This window comes from Lycorma delicatula, chromosome 1 (assembly GCF_047948215.1).
Source record: "Lycorma delicatula isolate Av1 chromosome 1, ASM4794821v1, whole genome shotgun sequence".
In the NCBI taxonomy this organism is placed as follows: domain Eukaryota; kingdom Metazoa; phylum Arthropoda; class Insecta; order Hemiptera; family Fulgoridae; genus Lycorma; species Lycorma delicatula.
Genome location: NC_134455.1, coordinates 82,418,593 through 82,443,645, shown reverse-complemented (window position 1 = coordinate 82,443,645; position 25,053 = coordinate 82,418,593). Strand labels below are relative to the sequence as shown.

Genomic DNA, 25,053 nt, shown 5'->3' with positions numbered 1-25,053 from the left:
TAATGATCACACAGGTGACAATTTTGTATACAGTATAATTTTTTTAAATTTAATTAAACACACTTAAACATATATATATATATATATATATATATATATATATATATATATTAAATAGGCTACATAAATATATATATTTATGTAGCCTACGACACTCCTGGTAACATACGGATTCCAACACGGGGTCATTCATCTAAGTTGCTTTAGCTGTTGAGCTGCTACGGTGGAACATACATACACCCTAAATATAGTAAAATAATATCATGCATGTAGCGAGCAGGGGCGAAGTGGACCGTAGCCCCAGCCGAAATTGTTGGGTATCGCCCGACAATTATTAGATTTATCACTCAGGTGTTAAATGTAGTATGTTGGGTCCAAAGAATCCATTTTTAGCATTTTACATTTTCATAATGTATAACACCTCAAAAGTATTTTCACAAAATTTGAGATAAATCGCTACATAATCATCTCCCTAGTCAGTAACCTCCTCCTATATACCTTTACCCGCCATTATTTGACCCTGCAAGAGTAATGCTGTTACTCGACGCGTGAGTGCCGCGCTCACTTTGACACAATACTAAATAAAAATAATTGATTACTGAGAATTTCCTGCAAGCAAGAGATGCAACACTTGTTTATTGCATTCCAAACACATGCATTCCAAGAATTTGCATTCCAAGAATCTTCAATAAGTTTTCAAGTTCTTTTGCCGGGTTCAGCTAGTCCTATAAAAATGGATGAACTAAAAACCTTAGCATTTTCACACACTACAAATCATTTCAAAGCAATACTTAACAGTGGTTCTGAAGGTCAAACAAAAGAAATAAATAAAAAATAGAAGCATGTGGAGCAAAGATCGATTAAAAACGAGCTACGTATTTCTATGTAAATCTCTTTCTGAATTGAAGTTAATAATTGGATTCGGGGAACCATTCAGGAACGGATCATTAAATTAGAAGAAATTTAATTAAATATTTTATCACCAATTACATTATTAAGAATAAAAGAAAGGGATTATTAGTTAATATTTAGTAAAATTGTGGCACAGACTGAACCAATGGTGGTGCGCCGGGCGGCTGCACACGGCTCCCTCCCGCTAGAAGCAGTTAGTTGTCAATTAATTTACAGATTATTTAATTTAATCTCTAAGCGTATAGATTATTTTTATTTACTTATTATTTATTTAATTAATTTTATTAATAATTACTTAATAATAAGCAATGCTTACATGATCGAACATACTGTTAGTCAAAAAATTATAAGATTTTTTTCTTAAACGTTTATAAACGATAAATAACAACAGTTATATTAATTATTAATTAAATTTTACTACCGTAATTCATTGATTCAATATCATAGCAGATCTTAAAACACAATAATTTTTTATACGAATAAATTGATACTGAAAATAATGTAACAAGACCGGTATAGTGGGCCTGAATAATGGATTGCTACCAATTATTATAAAAGTAATAATAATCAGTCATAAGTTGACTGGTAAAAATACAGAAAGGGACAAAAAGGAGAACACTTTTTGTAAAGAATAGGTCCGTTTTACAATTGTCTTTTGTTATACTACCCCTTAACACAGAATGAACACCTGTTGTACGATGAAAAGAGAACAGGCTTGGAATTTAAGGGAACAAAGCCTGGGTCGATGAAAAGAGAACAGGCTTGGAATTTAAGGGAACAAAGCCTGGGTCGACTCTTCTCACGCTTCGACTTGGATCCGATCCTACAGGTAGAGCGGCTAACAATATAAATAGCTCACTAAGACCAGATAAAAGTTTAGTTCGGCGGAAATCCGTGAATCAGTTTGCGAGGCGTTACAGCGTCGGTCACGCAACGAGTTGTGCGAGTTCGTCGGACTTCCGAGAACCAGTTTGCGAGACTACGACGACGGTCCAGCGTGGAGAGTATCCAATTCGATACGATTAAGGTGACGCCACGAATAATTCAGTAACCAAGAAAGTACTATCGATAAGTTACAGTAAAACTTTAAGTGTGTATCCGAAATAAATAATCCAATAGACTTCATTCAAAAGCTGTTAAGAAATACAGCAAAACGGATTTGCAAGTGAATTTTATGAGATTGTGTGTTATGCAAGACTAGTGGTTAAAAAGGGTTAAAACTAGCAGTTTCTTTGTTAATGGGCTTGAATACTAGTTTTCTGTTTATATACCTGGAATAAATTCCGAACGATTATGTATTTTAAACTCTCTTATGTGTAATCTATATTTAGTACTTACTACTGACATTACTATCACTATTTGATGTATTGTTACTTACATGTAATAATTTTGATTGTTATCTTTGTTGATTACGTTAAGTATTTTTCTCTGTTTTTCTAACATGCTTACTGTTTTGATTATGTTATGTTTCATGTCATGTAATAATCGTTTACTACTATTATCCTGACTATTATTGAGGTTGTAATTACTATATTAATATGTGTTCATTGACTGTTTTATTATTGTCACTTATTATTATTATTACCATCATTACTGTATTTAACACCATTATTATTATTATTAATTTGCTTGGTTGTAATTTGAACATTTTAAAACAAACTATAATTATATAAACATTATAAATTGTCAACAACCTCTCAATATCCTGATCGAGCCGCCTGGAACCACACCGCACCACGCGACAATACTATCAATTATCCATTTAGAATCGTATATATGATATGTTTTTTGCTCTGTAGTTACAATTAAACATATATTTATATAGTCTATGCTACTACCCGTAATGTAAGGATTCCAGCACAGGGTCATACATCTAAATCGGTTTGGCCATTGAGCTGCTACAGTGGAACATACATACACACATGGAATACACTGTACATACATACATATATGTATATATGCCCTAAAAACATTACACTTCTTTTTGGGCAGTGGTGTAAAAACGAAGGGGTTTAAGTGCATAATTTTAAACTTTACCTATTATAAGAAAAATATACTGTACTTCATTAATATTTCTACATCAGATATTAGAAAATCAGTTTCAATCAACACATTGCACTGAATTGATTCTTTTTTTCTCTTCTTTCTTTTCATTTATAACATTTTATTCACTACTTTAGCATAAGCGAAACGAACCTTCAATCAGAAATATAATTTGTTTATATCAAAAATTAATTTAAATGTCAGGAAAAAATTTTTGAAAATATATGTTTGGAGTGTCGCTTTATATGGAAGTGAAGCTTGGACAATCGGAGTATCTGAGAAGGAAAGTTTAGAAGCATTTGAAATGTGGTGCTATAGCAGAATGTTAAAAATCAGATGGGTGGTTAACCAAACTTAACCTACGCTCGCTAACCTTGACTAATTAACACCGTAATTTTTTGAGTATTTATTTAATAAATTCAGTAATTATTGCAATTAATTTCGGGGTAATATTTAAAACATCTAACATTTAAAACTACTAAAAACATCACTAAAAAACGAAAAAGAAACAGAACTATTAACGAAACTGCAATAATAACCAGGAATACTCGGAACAAGAAAAACACAATCGCAATCATCAAGAAATGAATCTAACCTAATTTATTATTTATTACTTCTTCTTTCTTTTCCTGTTTAGCCTCCGGTAACTACCGTTCAGATAATACTTCAGAGGATGATATGTATGAGTGTGAATGAAGTGTAGTCTTGTACATTCTCAGTTCGACCATTTCTGAGATGTGTGGTTAATTAAAACCCAACCACCAAAGAACACCGGTATCCACGATCTAGTATTCAATTCCGTGTAAAAATAGCTGGCTTTACTAGGACTTAAACGCTGGAACTCTCGACTTCCAAATCAGCTGATTTGGGAAGACGCGTTCACCACTAGACCAACCCGGTGGGTTATTATTTATTACTTAAATAATCAAAACATTACCGTTAATTAGTCAAGGTTAGCGAGCGTAGGTTAAGTTTGGTAACCCACCGGGTTGGTCTAGTGGTGAACGCGTCTTCCCAAATCAGCTGATTTGGAAGTCGACAGTTACAGCGTTCAAGTCCTAGTAAAGTCAGTTATTTTTACGCGGACTTGAATACTTGAACGTGGATATCGGTGTTCTTTGGTGGTTGGGTTTCAATTAATCACACATCTCAGAAATGGTCGAACTGAGAATGTACAAGACTACACTTCATTCACACTCATACATGTCATCCTCTGAAGTATTATCTGAACGGTAGTTACCGGAGGTTAAACAGGAAAAAGAAAAAAAGAGGTTAAGTTTGGTAGATTATATTTTCATGTTTATATCTTTAAATATGTTTCACTATGATGCAAGAATGTTTTTCGATTTTCATTGTGTTCATCTGTTGATGAACACAACTGCTGCTGCGGTGGCGTTAATACGTAAGTACCAATAATAATTTTAATTTTTGTAATATTTTTAAGTTGGGCAAAATTTTAAAATTCCTCCACATATTTTACTTATTGATAATATAGTTGTACAATAACATAAAAAAATGCCTATAATTAATTAGAAGGTAGAGTAAAATAAATTCTAACGGTGTTTCAAAAAGGTCGCAACCCCTTGTTTGACAATGTGAACTAATTACAAAAATACTAATGTTTATAAAATACTTATACAACAAAATACAAATTACCTTTAACTTTAAAATAGACGTTCAATTTAATTTCCTATGATCCCGATGCAGGTTCGTACACACATTTCATAACATTTGGAGTCACTTTTCATAATGTTTTTTGAAATCTCACTTTCACTGTTAGCCTTCAATACGTCAAATGTATGAGGGTTGTTTTTAAAAACTAAACTTTTTAAATACCCTCATACGAAAATGTCTACTCGAATAAGATCTGGGAATCTTGGAGGCCACAACCCTTTTGATATCAAACGTGGCCAAAAAACTCCCGTTACATATCCAGCGTGTCATTAGCAGAATAACACGTTGCGTTATCATGCTGGAACCAACATTCTCGTTCATGAAAATCTAACATAGCAATAAACTGTTCGATTAAGTTGCGATAAACCACACCATCTACAGACTTGTAAAAAAATAAAAGCACTATTACACGAAGCCGGGAGATCGCACATCAAAAATTTTACGTACGTGTAATGGTCGTTCATGAAACGCGTGAGGATTTTTTCAGGGCTCCATATTTGGCTGTTAATGTACCCATCCAAGTGAAACCGTGCCTTGTCGCTGAAATAAACACTTCAATACCGTTGTCACCAAAAAGAGAACGAAACTAACGACAATATTTATAAGTTTTCCGAGGTCTACTTGTTTCAGTTCTTAAACGAAACCGATGCGATTCTAATTTTTAGTAGCCTTGAAAGCTGCAGATAGTGAAAGCTCGGCAAGTGAAGAAAACTTTCGGAGCGATTTTCTGGGTGAGCGAGTTAAACGTTTTTCACATCCTCCAGGAATTATGCTGTTAACAGCGATGGTCGATCTTTGCTTTTTCTATCTTGTACACTCCCAATCTCACGAAATTTATTAATCAAACGCGATATTGTCGACTTATTAGGAACTGAGGAATTGGGAAATGTTATCCGAAACTCGTCTTTCACTCGTTCGTAAGATGTATACGCGCAATAAGTCTCAATAATAAACACACGTTGGTTCTTGGAAAACGACATAGTTAACATAATAGGGACGAATTTATATTGGTATAGCACTAGTGTATAACGGCATTTCAACTGTTACAAGCTGCTAACCTTGAGTACAGTGTTGCCAGCTGACGAGTAGGGAGAAATAAAATTTACCTATGCGTGATTTTACCTTCTTAATTTTAGGGTTGCATCCTTTTTCAAACACCCGTTGCGGCATTTCTTTTATTCACATTGATTAATCACTAGTGTTACAAAAAAAGGTCTGTTGACCATTTATGAAATTCATTGTAACATGTTATTATTTAATTATTGCTATTTTTGTATTACTTTTCTTTGATGTATGTCATGCATTAGTTGTAATTATGTATATATAGATGAACTGTTGACAGATTTGATCTGTTGTGTACAAAAACATAAGTAAATAAATGTTTGTGAAAACACAATCAATCAAATCAATTAGAGAAAATTTTAGACTTGATCCTGAATCTTCTACAGGCGTGGCCCTAGAATTCCAGGTCTGTCTTCAGGTACTCACAACAGATACAAAACTGAACATCAAGATTGATAAAAAAAAAGTCATTTAAAACGTTACAAACATTACACACAAACAAATTAATGCAACAAAAATTCAGAATAATAATGTTTAAAAACATTAAATCATTACCATTTAATATTTGGCTTAATGCTTTTGGATTTCTTGCAATTACTTTAATCCAATTTCATCCGTTTTCACAAATAATGTCAACGCAAAGTTTTTTTGGTAAATTATTTTCATCTCGAAACGATTTTGTTTCAAGAACCGAAATCACATTTGTTGAATTAAATATACAAGATACTAAAGCTTCAAAATGATGTAGATTGGTACTTAAAAGATGTTCATTCTTCATTAAACCAGAATTTAAAACCTGTAATAAAAAAATGATTTTATCTTAAATGAAACAATATTTATTTTGTAACGTCAATAACTAACATAATACAAAATTCAAATGCTGGCAAATCAACTGATTAAAAAGTGATAAATTCATTTTAAAAGTTAAGGTACATAAAAAACAAACACAAAAATTTCAGAAATAAAAAAGGACTTTCAGTAATAAATAAACTGAATTTTATCAGAATAGCCAAAAAAATAAATGATAACACCCACAAAAAAATGATTCAAAATTTATTTTACAGATTACAGTAACCAAGTAAAAACACTATGAAAATCTGTAATTCTTTAATTGATTTTTTAGTCTTTTTATTTACTGTCGACATTATTTTATAAAAATAATCTACATTCAGTGGCAGCTCGTAGCTAAAATTAGCGGGGGTGCTGCAACAGAAAATTTTTTTCTGGCCTTTGCAAGGCCATGGTTAAAGTTTTCTGTAAAATAAAAGAACCAAAAACAAATTAATCAAATAGAATAGCTGGTAGCAGGAAAATAGTCTAATTCTACAATTTATCACATTCAAGGCTAAGGTACACGGTTTTTAAGCACAACACACATGGAGTAAAAAAGAAACTACCTTCCACCAGCACGCCAGGGTCAGTACTGCAAGAGCGACAGTGCTCTCTCTCCCTTGCAGCATTGCGTGCAGCTTCCTATGTGCACAACAACCAAACACCACACGGCTGGAACTGTGAAGCGCACAGTTCCAAACAAAGGTTTTTATATCTTTTTCATAAACTGGGAGATGGCTACTGACATTAGGCTTAAGGATTATATATTGCACACGTATAAAGAAATAATTAAAGAAAAAACTACTTGTATCAAATTTTATCAATATCAAGTGGAAATAGGAAGTGCTGCAGTTCCACAGTGCCTATACATAGTCTACATTCATTAGCTACAACCTCAGTAAGAGAATAGAAGAGAGAAGAAGCTGAAAATGTACTAGAGCAGGATGACAAAATTAAGAGATATGGAGTTGTGGTAATGAAAAAATATAAAAATACAGTTTTACTGAAGGCATTATGTGTATATCTGATAAGACCCCTAATCCATTCCTGTAGGTTTCAAACAGAAAAATTCAATTTGATGCAGATTTACGCATTAAAGAGTTACACAGAAACTGAATTATAAGAGTGAAATAGAATGGTATATTAAGGTACAAACATAGTGATAAGAGATTACAATGTGGTGTTTAACAACAACAGTTGTAATGTTTTAGGTATGTTAGAAGAAGGAGAAAGATTGATGAACTTACGTCAAAGAAATAGAATTAGACAAACAGGTGATTTTAATATAACAGAAAGTCATGTAAAATTTATACAGCTGGGCTCACAAATTATGAAAATTGTATTCTCATAAATAACGAATTGTGAAGAAGGCTAAAAATTGTAAAGTTAATTCAAAATGTAAAAGCTGATGGGGGTTCATACATTATAAAAAATAAATTAAATAAACCTTTTATTCTGATCAATACATAATAATGAATTATATAAATCACATCTTTATAAGATAAATTATAAATATAAAAATAAATTATAAGATAAAATATAATTGTGATTAAAATCCAAATTTAATAATTAATAACGTTAAGGGGGTAAATATATTAAAAATAAAAAATTACAGAAAAATAATTCATAATTCAAATGATACTACTGGAAAATAATCTGAACATATATCTGTGTACACATTAAACGGGATGAAAATAAATCAGGGCTTTATATTTTTGTTATTTTTTTAATTAGTATTATCTAAAGATTCATCAACAGACTAATATTATTTCCGTAAAGGAAAATTTACTCATTTTATTTTAAATAAATTGATGGGAAGATTTTTCATGTGGTTCAGTAATTTATTAAAAATTATAATGGAAGCAAAATATGGCCCTTTCTCATAAGCTGAAAAATTGTGTTGAATTAGTTATATGAAAATAGTTCCATTATCTGGTTTGGTAGGTGTAGATATTATTACTTTTTTAAGAATAAGTGATTATTATTTCATAAGGATAAGTTGGCATATTTAATTTTCTAAATATCAGTCTACCAGATTCATAATTATGGGTACCAGATGATCTGACAGCCCAATTTTCTATCTTAAAAATTCATTCTGACATTTTGAGGGAGCCCAAGAGATAATATTACTTTACTTTAGATGAGATGAAACACAAAAAAATTTTACTTTATGAGTAACATATACTATTGTTACAATTAAAGGGTATTCTATCCATACAATCAGCAATGTTATGTCCACTTGAGAAGCACAATGCAACAGTTTTATCCATATTCAAAATTAAATAGTTACAATCCACCTAGTAAATAATTCTTTGAACCACTATTGTAGAATTTTCCATAAATTCCATTTAAATAATTATCTTTAAATATAGATACAGGTGTGTCATCTGTGAGAGGGTTAAAACTAATGGTACAAGATTTTGAGGTTCAAAAATTAAAAGGATCAAGAACACTTCCCTAAGTGAGGACCTAACTTTTATATGTATAATCTTATCAAAAGATAGAATTTTAACTTCATGTTTATGATGTGAATAACCACTTATAAGCAGTTACTTTAATACCATAACTATAGTATACGTAAAATCTAAAGGCAGATCCTCCCTGTAAGCTGCCTCTACAACACCCCTATAACCCAGCAAGTGGAACAGTGCTACTGGTTACCACTTAAGTAATGCGTATGAGCTATTTAAAAATAATTTTCATAAATAACTAACTACACCACGTCAAAGAAAATCACAAAATTATAACCTATAATAAGTAAACAACTCATTTCATATACTATTGTATTACATCATTATTACTGTTTATTTATAGTAAAATCTTACTTTTAACATACTTAAAAAAAATCTGACGTGGACACCACATGACTTCCTTGTACACCTATTAAATTACATATACACATTTTTTTTAAATGAATAGCACATAACATTTTATTTCATTAATAACTTCTGATATTTTTTTATTTTTTTTATTATTAAATTATTATTCACTGTAATTTTTTTTTACAATGAGAGGTTAATAATTATTAATAAATCAATATATTTAAAAAAAAAAAGTTAAAAAGAATCCCTTTCGGCAACAGGAAGGTGGAATAGATTTCACTAGTTTATTTTTTTATTTCATAAAACACAAATCAAATTTGATATTGCAAAAATTTTAAAATGGAATCTTTTTCCTGTCTACACAATTTAAAATATTTTCCAAAAATTGAGAAGTGACTGTCTGAAGACAATTGCTTAAAGTGTTAACATGTTAAACTTTTCAACAAATATTAAAAGTTAATTTTTTCATAGGTTTTTCAATTACTTTAGAAAATATGAGCAGCAACACAACTTTTACACAATTTTCTAAATGAAGTAGTGAACCTTTTTAAATAACAACATAAGTGGGGAAATACTCCATTGTTTGGAAGATTGAAGGGCACACCCAGATGAAAAGAAAATATTGAGAAAATAGGAAAAGGATAAGAAGAATTTACAAATGATTAGAAGATGATGTGAATGGGAACAAGATGTTCTATAGAATGATTAGAAATAAATGGTAAAAATAACAATAGAGAAAATAGAAAACTTGTTCAGAATGCAAAAGATCAGATATTACTGAGAAAAATATATTTGAAGATTATTAAACAGAAAATGTATAAGTAGTGCAGTACAGTAAATAGATGAGATGAAGGAAATCAAGTGGGAAGAGTAAAGGTTATTAACAAGAAAATTGGTAGATAATTATGAGAGCCAGATGAAATTTCTGTATAGTTCATAAAAACAGTAGGTCAAATGGAAATGTATTGGTTATAATGTGTTTCAGTAGCATGCAGAAAACTAAAACTTCTCCTAAAGACTAAAAGAGAAGAAAGAACATGCCAACTCTGTTTAAGTAAGATATTAACAAATATTACTTGATTATACATGAATGTTAATTTGACTTCAAATAAACTCTTTTTTATTGTAGTAAGTTAGCTGCGATGTAAACAATATGAAAATTTATAAGAAATAAAGTTATCATTCACTGAAGCCTTTTAGTATTATTACTACAAAAAATGTGGCTTATATCTCCTAGTTAAAAATGACAACAAAAAGCAATGCATAAATTATGGGGAGTTAAATTGATGAGATCATGAAGCAAATATTTTTGAGAGTATAATCCTAAAGAAAGGGGGGGGGGTTAACTAGAGAGCAGTCAGAGTGAGGAAAGAAAAATTTTAGACGAGTTAGAAGCACAGTTAATTTTATCTTTGCTACTTCCAACTGACTGAAAAAAGTTGGGAATTTAACAGAAAATTGATGTTATTCATGAATGTGTATGATTCTATGGATATGAAAAGTATAGGAAGACACGAGGAAATAAGTATTAAAGAGTATAATGAAACTTGCAGACATCAGATAAGTAGAGATAGGAATCCATTTGGTAACATTGACTGGTTAGTTAAAAAAGAATTTGAGTAGAACAGGGAAGTATTCAATTCCCATCATTTTTCATTGTTGTTATGGAGAGAATGAATAAACCAAGTAAAAGTGACTGTGAAGAAAGATAATCTTGTAAATGACATGCTGATATGAGGGGAATGTGAAAATTTCAAAAGCCAGCTCAGTACTTAGGATGGTGTTAAGAAAAAGGGCAGGCCAAATTTTTAAAATTCTTCACTACCACATTCAATTCATTAATAGTATACTAAAATGCCACGGCAGTGTAGTAGCATCTTGGCCTTTTTTAATGAGGATTATGTATACCAATCACCATACTGTAAAATTTTCATATCATACTCTGATTCACATGATTTGTAACAAGTTTTCAAACTTTTACTAAGAATGCATCTACGCAAGCCACTATTTTAAACTAATTTAACATTAATTCAATGTAAAACAGATTTCCAGCTGAACTTCTGTAACCGGATTTTATATATAATAGCATTGAAGAAGGGCAGATTGATTAGCAACCAACAAGGTTCTCAGAAATCCTTTTTCAATAAAACTTTGATATTTCCTGAAAAAGATGAATGGTTCTAACATTTGAGGCATCTACTTCACAAGTAGATTCCATAATGTGGTGTAACTGCAAGAAAACATTGTAATAAAACAAGACATAAATTTTTCAAAGTTTTGACATTTTGATTTCCTAAATAAAAAACTATTCTAGATAATTTAAACTAGTCATAAAGTCTATGTATTAATTAGAGTTTTTAAAACGGTTTAATGTAAGTGAGCTTGAATCAACACAAAAAAAATTACATTTGTTATGACGTTTACTGGCCCTTAAAATAATAAAAATCCATGAATTACAAGGATATTTAAAATATAGGAAGGTTGACTTTCATTTTTCTCGTCAAACGAATCTTTGCATCTTACAGTTTGCATAATTTTACAGTATACTTGTTTGTCGTATTCAAATTTACCTTGTTTAGAAATGCCAATTCTTGTTTTATTTTTTTCTTCAATTTTGAAACCCCAGAAACATTACTTTTTAATGAATCTAAAGAAGCTAATAAATTATAACCACACTGCATTTTACTTTCAAACCTCTTCTTCAAATCATCTTCCAAATTTGATTCAAACATATCTCTTAATCAATCAAACAAAATAGCAACTAAATAACCAAAAATAAGGTTATATTGACTGATGTAGTTTCGATAGATCGACGTTTTTCTTGTGTTCCTTCAGAATCACGATCGTCGAACCAGTTAAATAAAATATGATTTACATTTAGACAACACACGAAAATCTACAAAACTTCAGAAGATTAAGCCTATTTTTAAGTTTTTTTTATTTTTATTCTTATTAAAGCTTAACATCATAGCGCATGTAACACATTATTTTACATTTAGTTACTTTAAGCTAATTTCATTTGAATATCGATACTGTCTATAACTATAATAAACGTTCATTGTTCTTAAAAAATCAGCTGATATCTTGGTACTGTTATCATATGTTTCATGGGATAACAACACTCAGTTACGTTCTGTGTTGTGTTCTCATCAACACGTTCCATATTTGATCGGAGAAGATTTAACTTCAACGTTACTTTTCTAAGATAATTGGACTATAACTTTATATTAGAGTTTTATTACTCAAGAATCATATTATTATTGAAGTCAATATGCCTAATGATGAAAAAAATAATGAAAATGATGTTGAAGTGATCAAATCATCCGAATTTTTTGATTTGTTTTTAGTAGAATGTGCCTTTAAAAGAAGTTTACTAGATTCCGAAGACATAGAACTTAAATCATATCTTGAAGCCTATGAAGAATTATGCAAGTTAGTGTGATAATTTTAAGTACTTTAATTACAGTTATTTTAACGTTTACACGTTTGAAAATGTTTGTTTTTCTTTTTTAAGTTTTTTTTTGCAAGATCATAATGTTTTCGTATCATTTTTTAATTTTTATTTAATTTGAAAATACTAACGCCTGCAATACTAAAATGGACTAATTTTAAAATCCTTTGTGTGTGGCTTTTTTAAATTTAATTATTTCATTAGTGATTGTTTTAATATAACAGTAAAATAAAAGATTGATTATTGTCTCTTGTAATCTTTTATTTTATTTTAATCCTTATACTTTGTATTTATTTAAAAGGTATCTTTATCTTTATGTGTGAAAATGAAACAAAACACATCCTATACAAATATTATTTTATTTAAGTGAATCTTTAAGTGTTATATTTCAATATCTTCATGTAATGCATTTTATTAATTATAATTTTACAATGTTTATCCATTTTTTTTTGTTAGAAATTTAATTAATTTTGTGTCATCATAGCTCAAATTGTTATAAGTGTACATCAAGAAAATTTAGATTAATTTGATACTTATATGTTATTGGACTGCACACAGTTTTTTTTTAATTAATTCTGAATAGAAAATAAATATAAAGATTTACACACTATGAGTTTAGAATATCAATATTTCTTGCATAATTATGATAAAAATATATTTCTCATTTGATTATGTACAATAGAGACTACACAAAACAGCTCTGTAGCAGTTGTCCTTTATTTCAACAGTATTCAGTATTTTAGCTACTGAATATATTCAATATCCACCTTATTTATTCAAAATAAAGTCATCATTCTTAATAAATGGAATTATGTTTTTGGAAGATCTCTTTAAGACTACATCTAATTTTTCTTCTTTATTTTTAAAATCTTTAAAAACCAAAACCAGCTCAGAAATTTCCTCGGTTTCTTCAGGTATTCAAAGAAAGAGGTAGTTAAGAAACGCAATATACTTCATCTCTGCATCACAGATCAAATATATTATCTTTTTATATCTGCTTTTGGAGTATGCATTTTTGTCACTTATTTTATCAGTTTGAGTATGTTGATTTCATTATATTGATATGTTGTGTAAAATTTGTTTGTTGTGCTTAAAGCATTTATATATTTATTTATATGAGTTGATATGCAAAGTTTAATTTTTTATCACATGGAAAAAAGTTTTGCATACAAAAGTATTACCACAATATTAAAATTGTTTATGTAATATCTAAAAGCCATAAAGTAAATTCACTCAAACAATATAAAAGTGTATTTATGTACTAAATTTGCTAAAACTTAACAATATACCAATTAAAAAATACATTGATCAGATATACAATTTGACAAGATGAATAATGATGTCATAAAGAATTAAACTGTAGATTAGCATTCTGCTTTTTCAAATTGTTGATCATTGGTCAAACATTCTAGGTTTCATTTACTAAAACAGGGTACTTATGTATTAACGCCATCGCAGCTACAGCTTTATTTAAAAACAAAGTAGTGAATCAGATTTCAGTGTAAAATGGGCCGATATAGAGTTTAACATAGATTCAAAACAGTCTCTTTATTAATTTTAATAAATGGTTATTTATTTATTTTATAAATATATAACCAAACTTAACCTACGCTCGCTTCGCTCGCTAACCTCGCCTAATCACCAGGAGTGTTTTGATTATTTAAATAATAAATAATTGCAATAATTACTGAATTTATTAAATAAATACTCAAAAAATTACCGTGTTAATTAGTCAAGGTTAGCGAGCGTAGGTTAAGTTTGGTTAAATTATAATATTATAAAATAAATAAATATAAATAACCATTTATTAAAATTAATAAAGAGACTGTTCATTTTCCACCGAAATCCGATTGACTACTTTGTTTTTAAACAAAGCTGTAGCTGCGGTGGCGTTAATATGTAAGTACCTAAAACAGTTACACTGTTTTATGTGGAAAAGGTAATTTTTCTCAGCCAAAAACATTTCAGACTTATTACCGTATTGTTGTTATATTTACAAATTACAGATTTTGTCAGCTCATGGGTTCAGTATTTACATTTGTCTGTTCTGAAATAAGAAGTAAAATGGATATACTAATTGAATTGAGGAAAAACGATAAAGATTGTAACTTTTCATCTATGAAAAGTATGGTAAAATATGAAGAGGAAAGTAATCTTTTAGCAGATGCTCAATATGTTTCTGGTTGTCGTACCTTTCTGAGATTACATCGAGGCCTAGGTAAGGATCTATAAATTTGTTACCATCATTTATAGATAGGTTTATCCCTATCTGTTATTTTAATAATAATTGAATTGTGTATAAGCTGTCAAATTGGTATGATCCTCACCAGTGTTTCTAATAGGTTTAATATAAAGATCAGGCAGAAATGATGAGGTGTATTAAACCTAGTGTTCTGACATGGTAGTCAAATCTATGTAAACCCAAGGTTCATTACTTTTACTACTACTACTACTACTTCCTTTTGCCAGTTAAGAACAGAGACTTTGCACTATTGCACTACAGGCTTTTGTGACATCAAGCAGAAGATTCATAGGGAAAAAAGATCTTTTCCCTATCTAATTGCACATGTTGTGCAAAACTACAGAAATTTTTAATCTCCTTATCAGAGTAATATCTACAAAAACATTCAATATTACCTTGGTAGTTGTCTTGGAAACTTTTTACTTCCTTGTATGCAATAAGTAAAGGAAGAATTGTAATTGCAATAAATTTCGGTTTTCAGATTTCAACAGAAATATCCATTTTGACTGTCCCTGAATCCATTTTCACTATTTTCAGCATAACATCTGTACGTACATATATCTCTCGCATAACTCAAAAACTATTAGCCATAGAATGTTGAAATTTTGGATTTAGGACGTTGTGACATCTAGTTGTGCACCTCCCCTTTTGATTGCAATCAACTTGACCAAAAATGTCTAAAAAAGCCCAAAATCCAAAAAATTTTAATTTTGGATTTTTTCTTAACTGCAGTTAAGCCCTCATTCAGAGCTTTTCAACAATATATCATAAGTGATACTCATTTCATTGGTTTTAGAGTTATAGCCAAATAAAATTTTAGTTAATGAAATATTTGGATATTTTATAGCTTCAAATATCCGTGTTCCTAAATTAAAACAAATGCCTATTTATTTCAGGTACTGTTAATATTGTCTGTGAATAAATTTGTTTTGTTTATTAAATCTGTGTGACCACAGATGGTGGGTCGATTCTTTTAATAATACTGTTATAACAGAAAAAAATAATTTCATAAAATGATTAATTTTGCCATAATTAATAATTATAATTAAGTAAGATATATTATGGTCATTGCAATTCACACACTATGAAATAAATAGTCAACCTGAATTAAAAAACATAGCACAAAAGAAATTCATTTAACGTAAATAATGTTGTGCTGATCCACTTCCATATAAGCAAACATTTAAAAAAATTCATTTTCTGTTGAACTATGTACAAATTGCAAAAGTAAAATGTTATATATAAATTAATATACTAAATAAAAAAATTTTATATATAGTAATGTACATAAATCCATTAGCCACAAAAAAATAATAAACTTTTATTTGTTCTTTGTTTTCATTTCCTTGTATGCCAATGTAAATTGTTTTGTAAGTAAATTACTGGCTGGAGTTTCCAATAAAAAAGCAAACACACACTGTATTTTCTTTTAAACTTCACTCTACTTTTTACATTCACTGCATCTTGTAAAATTGGTCCAGAAAGAGGAATGTCCTTTTTTCTGGTTGAATCAAAGTAAAAGTGCTTCATTTAATTATTCACATTCAACAAATTTTATTGTTTTCTCTTTCATAGATTTTGATTGATTACAAATGTGTAAAATACAGAAATTTTCTAATTTCATTTAATAATCTCAGAAGTCCTAAAGTTTAAATTGATTACAATTTTTTTATAGTTTTCTGTTGTAATTTTCTCTAACTGCTTCAATTGATTTAACAGGCTTTCATTTTGACAGCCATAAGTACTATTATTTTGTTAATGTATTCCTAACATCAGTACAAGGAAAAAAATTTGTATAAAGATTGATTTTTTTCTACCTGTTACGTAGTGTTTTTTTTTTCAAATAAATACTTATCTCCAATTTGAGTACGTGCATATAAGTACTTGATAATTAAATTATATGAAAGTAGATTAATGTATAAACTTGTTTTCTTCTCTGTATTAAAATATCACCTGCACGTCTTCAATGTGTACATCTTCAGATATTATTTAAGTTTATTTTATTAAAACCAGTAATAAAACAACATCAAACAACAAATTAAATTAAAATATATTGTTGCTAGTAAAAGTCATCTGATTACTTGTTTCTGTTAACATTCAGCCTGCCTCTGGTTTCCATAAGAAGACACTCAGAATAAGAATGTAAACTAACAAATTACTGTAGTCTCTCTATATTTTGATTGTTCTACAGTTTAATTATAAGTTATTAGTTTTGTGAAATTATTAAAACTATAACTTAATTTTAATTGATTTAAACAATGTCTAGTTAAATTGGATTGTAATGTACATTAATTTGTTGTTTGATGATGTAAACCATTGTTTATGATATTACTGGTTTTAATAAAATAAACTTTACTAATATCTGAAGTTGTATAAATGATGTTTTAATTCAGAAAAGAAAATAAGTTTATACATAATCTAATTTTATGTTATTTAATTATTAAGTGCTTATTTGCACATACCACCAGTACATGTAATACCACATTTATTTTATAATAAAATATTAGTTTAAAATGATAATGCCAGATTTTTATTAAAATAGCTCAATCCATTTATGAAATATAAATATTTATTTTAAGTGACAGACAGACAGATAAAAATTGATGTAGATGTCTACAAGAATTTTTTTCTGAAGGTGTGCTGATGTTAGGAACATGCTTATAAAAAATATGTGTGTATGTATATATATATTTGCTTTTTTTTTATTGATTTCTTTCATATTTTGCCCTTAATTTAATCAATTTTGAATATACAATCAGAAAAAGGACATATAATATTTTTAAAACGTCTCTCACAGTGGATCCTTAGACATAAAGATAATCACAAAAGCAACATATTCTTCCAAGAGGGAGTGTGTAAAAAATAGAAACGTTTCAAATCACCAAAACTCAGTTATTTTCTATTAAACAGGTTTTTTTAAATCCAAATTTCAGTTTTGTAAATTTTACAGAAGATATTAACATATTTTTGTCAAAATTGATTTTACTTTCCTAGTATCGTAGCTCTAGAGTAATGATTCTCAACCTTTTTAGCTCCACGACTCCCAAAAAGTAAACAAAGTAATGAATATTTAACAATCCCCCCAATCACAACGTAATAAAACCTAGTTAAAACTATTTAGCTGCATTGTTAGGGACAGTATGAACATGCATATATTAAGTGTACAAACGTGAGCAATTTACAGGTTTCAAGTTGATATTTACAGCTCCTTGTAATTTGGTCTGCATGCATAATATTCACTGTGAGAGGATCATGTTTGAACATGCATATGATATGTTTAAACATGTTGTGCGCTCAGCAGTGTAAAAGAAACATAAGGGATTGCAGAACATAAGTTTAGTTTCAAATGTGAAGCGTGCATCTGGATCCTTTATTTAAGTTCTTAAAAGCATATTTTAATTGAAAATAATAATAATTGAGGTTTTGGTTTTTTATTATGCAGTTAAACAGTCTAACTGTTTATCTTTCCAATTAGATTCTTATGCAAAATGGATAAATATGTGAAAAAATGAAGTGATTCATCTACATCCAGTGAATTGATGGGTAAAAAGACAAGATTGTACAATGACAGTTATTTAAATTATGGTTTTACCTCATTGGATGGAAAGCCTCAGTGCGTTGTTTGCTTTAAAGTGTTTTCCGATGAAAGCATGAAGCCAACAACATTAATTTACTTCTTGGAAACTAAACATCTAGATCATAAAAACAAACCCTTGGAATTTTTTGAAAGAAAATTGCATACTTTGAGAAAGCAACATACTTCTGAATGTAAATTAAGACTGTTAAAAGTACACTTTTAGCATTAAGAGTAGCTAAGATGTCCCCATACAATCGCAGAAAGTTTTAGTATTCAATTTAATGAATCAACAGATGTAGCAAACATTTCTCAATTCTTATGTTTTGTAAGATATGAATGTGATAGGGACAGTTAAATCGAAGAAAATATGTTGTTTTGCAAATCAATACCTGGTTAAGCAACAGGACAGTTGATGTTTTTTTATGAAAATACTAAAACCTATGAATAGACTGAATACAATGTATTGCAGTATATAGTAATGGTTCAAAGATAATTACAGGAAAGAACAATGGATTTCTAAAAAAATTTAAACATCGTCTTATACCAAGAGCAACATGGATGCACTGTTTCCTTCACATACATGCTCTTGCCAGAAAATCTCAAACAAATTCTTCGCAAAGTTGTAAAATGGTTAATTTTATTAAAAGTCAACCATTACTGTATAGGCTGTTTGCTAAACTATGCAATGAAATAGGAGAAAAGAAAATATTTCTTCTTTTCCATACAGAGGTTAAAAGGAGATTGTGGGGGATAGTGTAAAACTGGTTATAAGAATTGCGAGAAGAATTAATAATATTTTTCCATGATAAACAAACACCATTCTCAATTTTTTTTACAAAATAATGAGTGTGTGTTGCTGTTGGCTTGCTTACCTGATGAAATTTGAATATACCAGAACATGATAAACACATTTTATTTATTACAGACAAAGTTCATGCTTTCATTAAGAAGCTTGATATCTGGATTAATTTACCTTCAAAAATTTTGATATGTTTCCACTCACTTTCGATTACATTGAGAAAAATCTGGATGAAGAAGACAGTATTATTCACCACTATTTGGATAGCATAAAGATGCATTTCTGCAAGTTAAAAATGATTTCTAGAAGAGATGGGTACTGAATCTATTTAATGAAAACACTGTTGCAACTGCTAAGTTACCAGTTAAGATTCACAACCCGCTCATCGAAATGTCTGCTGATAAAATGTTACAACTCCAATTCACATCTGAAAATTTAGATACATTTTGTCTTGCTCGTCAAAGTAAATATGGAAATTTAATCTATAAGCATTGAAAATATTAATCCCTTTTACCTTGTCTTATTTCTGTGAAAAGGGTTTTTCATGTATGATGGTGCTAGAAATTAAATATAGGAATAGTCTTTTATCACTTGAAAATAATTTGCTTTTGTATGTTACTAACTTAGATTCACATATGGAGAAGCTTTTAAATGAAAAACAAATGCAACTATCTCATTATTTTATTTTATTTACATGTTTACATATAAATGTCAGTAAAATGTTTATAATAAATAATTTTTTTTTTTCATAAAATGACTATGTATAAAGTGTTAGGCTAATTTCATCACTCCCCCCCTTTCATATTACCACAACCCCCAGGTTGAAAAATGCTGTTCTAGAGCTATGGTGCAAGAAGAAATTACTTTCCTGGCATCATAGCTCTAGAACTATGCTGCCAGAAGAAAAGTAAGGTAATCAGTCAAAAAATGGGGTAAGGATTTTTTGCATTTTTTGATGTTTCATGACCCAGAAACCCAAAAAAAAGTGGTGGGTAATGTTTGTTTGTACGTATGTACATGTGTTGACATATTTGATGCTTAATAACATTTGATTGGCAAACTGATTTTGATGAAGTTTTGTACACAGACCTGTGTGTATGGGGCAATTTGTTGCTTAAAATTTGGGCTCAATATTCCACATGGTAGCAGAAGTCAATTTTCTCAAAAATTTTTCAACTATAACTCCACTTTATATTATGTTCAGTACATGGTACATTCCCAACGGGAGTCATTCTTTAAGACTTTGGGGGTTGGCATCCCCACGTTCCCTGCAGCTTTTCTTCCTACTACACACTGAGCTGCAGAATTCTTTACACTATACACATATACTACACCAAGAACACTATGCAAATTACAACATATATCATCACTCAACTACACAACAACATCCAACCAATTTTCTCTTACATTTACACTCGGTGGTGTTGCAACATCTTACGAAACGCAACCGTAACCCAAGGTGGAAACTATTGTGCCGATGGGTGAATGTTTCTACATAGCAAGTCTCAAACAATGCCCTCTGGGCTAACCCAGTTGTATTTAATTCTAGCTCCAGTACGCATGCGCTCTGCTGGAGTGGTCCGTTATATAGCCGGTACTTGTGGGACCAAAATTTCCGATCCAACAATAAATTCTATGATGGTTAGTGGCCCATCTGAAAAACCACCAATTTTAGTCTAGTGAAAAGGCCGCGATCAGCTTTGTCTGACAAGGATAATATTATTACAGAAGAGAATTGTAATGTTAAATATAAGAATGTTTGTTTTGTTATTCTTCAGAATAATCAAGAACAATAACCGGTTCTATTGTTTCTCCAAAGAACATCAGAAAACTACGAGACGGAACAATTCTGATAGAAACATTTAATGATGAGCCGAGTCGCTCCCTGTTACGTCTCGGCAATATGGATGGCATAAATATAAATGCGACATTCCACAAGACCAGCGGGGAGTAATTTTTTGCCGCAACCTTCTGGAAATGGATATAAACGAAATTGCTGATGAACTTCATGCTCAAGATATTATAGAAGTGAAGCGTATAATGAAAAGGCAGAATGGAATGGAAGAACCAACACCTCTTATAATGATAACCTTCCAGTCCCACCAACAAAAATAAAAATTGATTCTCTTTCAGTTCAAGTACGACCTTTCATTCCCAACCCTCAACGATGTTTCAAATCCCATGGGTATGGTCACAAGACAATATCTTGATCAAAAACAGAGGTATGTGGTAGATGTGCTAAAGAATGACACAATAATACTAACTGCCAAGAAGATGAAAAATGTGCTAATTGCAGTGGTTCTATACAGCTCGCTCATGAGATTGCCCAACTTTAAAGGAAGAAAAGTCAATTCTCAGAATCTCTACCGAGCAGAAACTTTCTTTTCCGGCGGCATGCAAAGAATATAAAAAAACTATTAACTCAAGAAACCTGATCAAACCAGACGTAAATTTTGCTGCCGCTGCATCACAAAAAGCTCCTACAAATTTAAGTAATCAGCCATGCGGATCCTGCAGTGCGCTAAAAAAACATGTTCAGATGTTATCTGATCAAGTTGCCTCACTAACAGCCACTATTTCAGAACTGATGAAGACGAACAAAAAATCTTTGGTTGCAGTTAGTGAATCTAACAGTGTGATCCCTATGAAAGTTCCTGTTCCCAAGGTTTTACCGGTATGGACAGGAATAATCACAGCTGGCAGTGGTAAGCCACCCAATAAGCTCCCTGTTAAGGGAACCCACATAACCACCCCTCTGAGATGTCATCTGCGGCATCCCATTCTACTAAATCTCCTCCACCACCCTCATATACTGGAGGACATGATTGAAGAACCACCCAACCAAAGGGCATCGTAGTTCTTTAAAATCAAAAATACAAAAAAGAAAACCCGAATCACATGCAATTAATTATTTATACTTTCTTGAATTTATTTATCTATACCTATGAACATTATTCAGTAGAACATTAGAGGTCTTTGGTCCTGCATTGAAGATGTTAGAGTGTTGATGCGCGCACATGAACCACTAATAATATGCTTCCAAGAAACGCATCTACTACAGCAAGATGCAATAACACTCAGAGGCTATGTCTGTGAGAGAGACGACTGTCTTGCAGATAGTAGGGAAAGTGGTGGTGTTGCTATTTTCATGCGGAATGAGGTGTTGGCTACAACTGACTACCTTCATTCCCGCTGTTGCTGTAAAAGTCTCAGTTCTTTTTAAATTACATATCTGCAATTTGTATCTCTCGCCGAACTCTGAGTTCAATGCTCAAGAAATATCAAATCTCCTCACACTAATACTGTTGCCTTCGTTAATAGTAGAAGACTTCAATGCCCACCATATTTCCTGGGAATCATCTTTCTGCTCCTCTCGAGGAAATACGATAAACGGAGTGAGACAAGATTTGGACCTTTGTCTACTGAATGATGGGTCATACAAATTTATGTCTTCATCTTCCGATACACTGTCAAACATCAACCTCTTCGTATGCTCATCGAGTTCTCCCTCGTTTTAATTGGTCTGTTTGTGATGATTTTTACGGCAGTGATCACAAGCCAATTATTATAACCACTGGTGTCGACCGCGAAGTGGAAAAAAGGCCATGGAAATGTATTGTTGAAAAGGCAGATTGGAACGGTTATCATAAATCCTTCCCATCACAGTATGACGACGGCACAGACGTCCTTGATCAACTTACCTCTTTTACATCCACGTTATTTGAGAATGGTAATAGATATTATCCGGTAAACCTAGACATCCTTTTTTCCTTGGTAGAATGATGATTGCAAAAATGCCATTAGGAATCGACGTCAGGCATTACACAAATTTAACCGCTGACCAACAACTGAACTTCTAAATGTATACCGTAGAGCTAGAGCGGTATGTCGTCGAGTATTCTTGGATGCTAAGAGGAAGTCTTGGACGAAATACATGAACAGTATGTCACACACTACACCTATGTCTACTGTATGGAAAAAGATCTGTACAATCTGCGGATCACCAAAACAATCCATTCTCGGACTCATTCATGAAGGAGAAGTCCTTACATCACCTACTACAGTGGCAAATATTTTGGCAGATTACTTCCGTTCAGTGCCCGTACCTTATCATACAATAATGAATTTCAGAGGTACAAATTGCAGATGGAAGCAGTATCATTAAACGTTGGGGGATTCGATCGGTGAATTAAACACCTCATTTTTATTCAAGAAGTAGTCACACACACTTAAGAACTCACATGACACCTCGCCTGGACCTGATAACATTCATCTCAGTATGCTATCGCACCTTCCTAATTCGGCGCTACAACACCTTTTATGTATTTATAATAGAATATTCTCCTCACAAGTGTTCCCGTCAGTCTGGTCAGAATCCATTGTCATTCCAATACTTAATCCTGGTAAAGACAAAGCAAACTCCTCAAGCTACCGCCCTATCTCTTTAACAAGCGTTTTACGTAAAGTGATAACTTAACATTACTCAAGAAAGAATGGTAAACCACAGGTTCACGAGGTACCTAGAAAGCCATGGCCTTCTATGTCTAGAACAATGTGGTTTCCGCCAAGGACATTCTTTCATTGACCATTTAGTGTCACTGGAAACAGCCATCCAAAGCGCTTTTCTATTCCGCCAACGCCTTGTCGCTGATTTCTTTGATATCAAGAAGGCTTACGACACGGCCTGGTGACGTGGTATTCTCAACACCTTGAAAGAATGGGGAGTCAAGGGCTGTATGCTTGCATTTATCAAGGGTTTCCTAAATGACTGATCTTTCTGTGTTCGTATTGGAGATTCCTTATCGGGTAGCATCACTTTGGAGAATGGAATACCTCAAGGAAGTGTATTAAGTACCACCTTATTCGCTGTAGCCATCAACAGTATTACTGCATGTGTGTAACCACCTGTTTCATGTTCGTTGTTAGTGGATGACTTTACCATCTATATCACGTCCTGTTCAACATTCACAGCAGAAAGGCTATTGTAGAACACAATATCTCATCTTGAACCTTGGTTACCAGATTCACCTTTTCATCTGAAAAAACAAAATTTGTAGTCTTCTCGATTGTGGGACCCTTTTATACCACAAATCTTTCTGAATGAAGAGGAAATTGCTATCTCTTATGGTATTAAGTTTTTAGGTTTGCTTTTTGACAACTGTCTTATGTGGGTCAATCACATCAAACATTAAAAACGAAATGTTCCAAACTGCTAGATATGCTGCGAGTTCTTAGCAACACAAACTGGGGAGCTGACAGGTCTAGTATGTTGCAATTCTATTATTCCTTAGTTCGTTCCCACTTAGATTATGATTGCAGTGCCTACTCTTCAGCGCGTAATAACGCACTGATGATGTTAGATGCTGTACACCATGCTTTTCTCTGTCTTGCTACAGGTGCTTTTAGATCAAGCTCTGGCACTAGCATACTTGTGGAGTGCGGTGAACCATCTGTTTGGGATAGACGTGACCAACTTCTAGCATCTTACTTTGTCCGTGTTAAAGGGCAACCAAATCACCCGGCTTTTACCGCAGTTGTTGCAAATCCTAGTTTACAGAGAAACGAAGACCATCCACATAATATTGTGTCTATGGGTGTACATACTCCGCAGTTACTACATCATTTAAACATGGACGTACC

At 31.3% G+C, this 25,053-nt stretch overlaps 2 protein-coding genes across 2 annotated transcripts in view; one reads left to right on the top strand and one right to left on the bottom strand.

The window, feature by feature from the left end:
- LOC142319636 (UPF0415 protein C7orf25 homolog) overlaps nt 1-12,159 on the bottom strand; it is a 34,299-nt gene extending 22,140 nt beyond the window's left edge. Inside the window, 2 exon segments of the mRNA XM_075357150.1 lie at nt 6,247-6,487; nt 11,915-12,159. Of these exon segments, the coding sequence (XP_075213265.1) occupies nt 6,247-6,487; nt 11,915-12,076 (403 nt within the window). The 5' untranslated portion in view covers nt 12,077-12,159.
- Nucleotides 12,160-12,429: 270 nt separating this feature from the next.
- LOC142319629 (ceramide-1-phosphate transfer protein) overlaps nt 12,430-25,053 on the top strand; it is a 28,086-nt gene continuing 15,462 nt past the window's right edge. The window contains exons 1-2 of the mRNA XM_075357140.1: nt 12,430-12,776; nt 14,802-15,013. Of these exons, the coding sequence (XP_075213255.1) occupies nt 12,616-12,776; nt 14,802-15,013 (373 nt within the window). The 5' untranslated portion in view covers nt 12,430-12,615. The remainder of the gene's footprint in view (nt 12,777-14,801; nt 15,014-25,053) is intronic.